This window comes from Cyphomyrmex costatus, unplaced genomic scaffold (genome assembly GCF_001594065.2).
Source record: "Cyphomyrmex costatus isolate MS0001 unplaced genomic scaffold, Ccosl1.0 C2340911, whole genome shotgun sequence".
Classification (NCBI taxonomy): Eukaryota; Metazoa; Arthropoda; class Insecta; order Hymenoptera; family Formicidae; genus Cyphomyrmex; species Cyphomyrmex costatus.
This window is the reverse complement of record NW_017274834.1, coordinates 1-2,615: the sequence shown is the minus strand read 5'-3', so window position 1 is coordinate 2,615 and position 2,615 is coordinate 1. Positions and strand designations below refer to the sequence as shown.

At 24.1% G+C, this 2,615-nt stretch overlaps 1 protein-coding gene across 1 annotated transcript; it reads left to right on the top strand.

Moving 5' to 3' along the window:
* Positions 1 to 47: 47 nt before the first annotated feature.
* Positions 48 to 1,006, top strand: LOC108782632 (uncharacterized; the record flags this gene model as incomplete). The annotated part of the gene is made up of 4 exons (XM_018550940.1): positions 48 to 53; positions 112 to 296; positions 375 to 540; positions 809 to 1,006. Coding segments are annotated over exons 3-4 (358 nt in total), but the record flags the coding sequence as incomplete, so codon positions are not given.
* Between the last annotated feature and the right edge of the window lie 1,609 nt (positions 1,007 to 2,615).

The window sequence follows — 2,615 nt, the reverse complement described above, 5'->3', positions numbered from 1 at the left end:
AAAAAAAATAAAAAAATCAGAACTGCCTCAACGGAGTCATAAAAAAATATTTGGTATAAATACTTATTATATGATTACAAAATTACATGTTAATAATATTGAATTTATTAGTTCCAGAAAACAATGCAGAAGTTTGCATTAAATCATTGAAATTTGATAACTTATCATCAGAAGAATTTGACACTTGTTGGAAGGCATGTGCCCAGTACCGATTGAAACAAATAAACGACCTTCCAAACACCGCAGCTATTTTTCAAAAATGGCCCTTTTATAAAAAACCGTCCGGCTTTAGATTGGTATATATATATGTATATATCTATATTAAATTAGAAATTTTGAACTGATAATAAATTGATTTTTAAAATGCTTTACAGATTGATATGGATTTTAACGTGTTACTTGATACAGGAAATGGCCTATTAGATAAATGGGAGACTTGTTTAAATAATCTTACGTCGTTTCTATGCAATGATAATCACGTTAAAGATAAATCTGTAAAAACATACCTACAACTGTTAAAAGAAGGAACATTTTCTGAAAGTAAGTTATATTATTATTCAAATATATTATTTTATTAGAAATTTAGGAATAGAGCCCATTTAGAATAACTTACTAAATAGTCCAATATATTATTTCGTCACTTAAAAACTTTAGCTGCATTCGAAAACGCTCGGATGCCTCCGATGCCTTAGATGCATCATCTTGTCCTTGTTTAACATAAGGTGAACAATTAAGACAAAACGATCGCGGAGGCATCCGAGCAATGTTTCCAAACGTTGCCTTTATTTATTTAACTTGATTTGTATAGATGGTCGTGATGCAACAATATTATGGAGCCTCCATGGTTACTTAATTCCAACCAACAAAATTGTGAAAAAAGATTTGACTGGCAAAAAAAGTACCGTAAAATTTACTATTAGAGATTCTCAGGAATCTTTTGTTTTCGTTGGCAAATCTCATCAAGAAATAGAAGATCATCTCACACATCTTAAAAGAAAAAAAGAGTGTATTCAACCATTCATTCTATGTGTTGGCGAAGATGTTTTGACAATAACAGATATTTACATGTATTTCGACAATATTAAGTATTCATTTAATAGTTTTCTTAAAGCTGTTGATATAGTATTTAAAACTTTTCATGTTTTTAATTTAAGTTATCCAATTGAGAGTTCAATGTTTTGGAATTTTATTGAATCAAATTTTTTTGAAATTAAATCTAATATTTTCTCTTCCAAAGTTCATGTATTAACAGAAAATATGAAAGTTACATAAAAATATTAACTATATCATTTTACTTTCTCATGTAATACATAACATGTAATATACATGTAATACATGTGTTCAGAATGTTTAATAAAATTCTTTTGGAATAAAAATTTTTATTTTGTATTTATTAATATATCATCCAAAGATTAGATTTAGTGCTGTATCTTTCATCTACAATTAATTTTAATTTTTTATTTAATTGCAAACAATTCTATAATAATATTTTTAAGAATAAATTATTTAAAATTAGTCAGAGAGGATTAAAAATTTATTAAAGTTATTATTTATTTTATCAATTGTGATAATATAATATATATATGTAATTGAATAATATGTATTATATTTTAAGTATTAATGTATATATTTGTAGTACAATTAATGTATACAGAATTCCTCAAACTTTTTGATACATTTGTGAGCAAGTATAATGGACTAAACTGAATCGAAAAGTTCACAATTTTTTTAATTACCTAATGAGTAAAATGTCTAAAATCGACGCATAAGGCAGCTTTAAAATATCTTCAAGTTGTCTTTGGGTTGATTTTATTCGCTTATTCGACAATCTTTAGAAATTAATATCACGTCAACTATTGCGAAAATTGTGAAATGATAGAGAACTTTTCGACTCAATTTAATTCGTTTTATTTGCCCACAAGCAGTGTGTCAAACTGTATATATTAATAGTAATATGACAAAATAATCCCAGTCAACAAATTAATATAAGTAGTATAAATATATACTACATATATACACATTAATGCTAATATATAATATGTATTGTTCAATAATATTATTTATTGATATAATGAAAAACAATTTTAATAAATGTTTTTAATTAACAAAAAATGACATTGTTGTAATAAAATTTTATAATCAAGCTATAAAAAAGTTTATTGACTAAATATAGTATTTTAATCAATCTATTAAAAGCTTTATTGTTTCAATAAAACTATATAATAAATTTATGATAATATTCCTTAATATAATGCAGTAATCAATCATTTCATTTCATAATCTAAAGAATTATGATCATAAAGTAATAAAATCATTAATTAAATTAACGATTATATGTCTTAATAATAATAAAATTCAATTCATGATTCAATAATATTATTTACTGAATGAATAAAGTTTTTCGTTAATACAACGAATTCATAGCAAATTGTTTCAATGTACATATTTATTATTACAATAAATTAATAATAATAGTTTAATAACTTATTCATCCTTCTATAAAACCTAAATCATTATGGGAATGAAATGATTCATTGGACCAATTTCAATAAACTTTTTTATTAGTGCAATGTACATTTTTATTGTATTTACGTACGTTTTTGGTTCAGTGTACG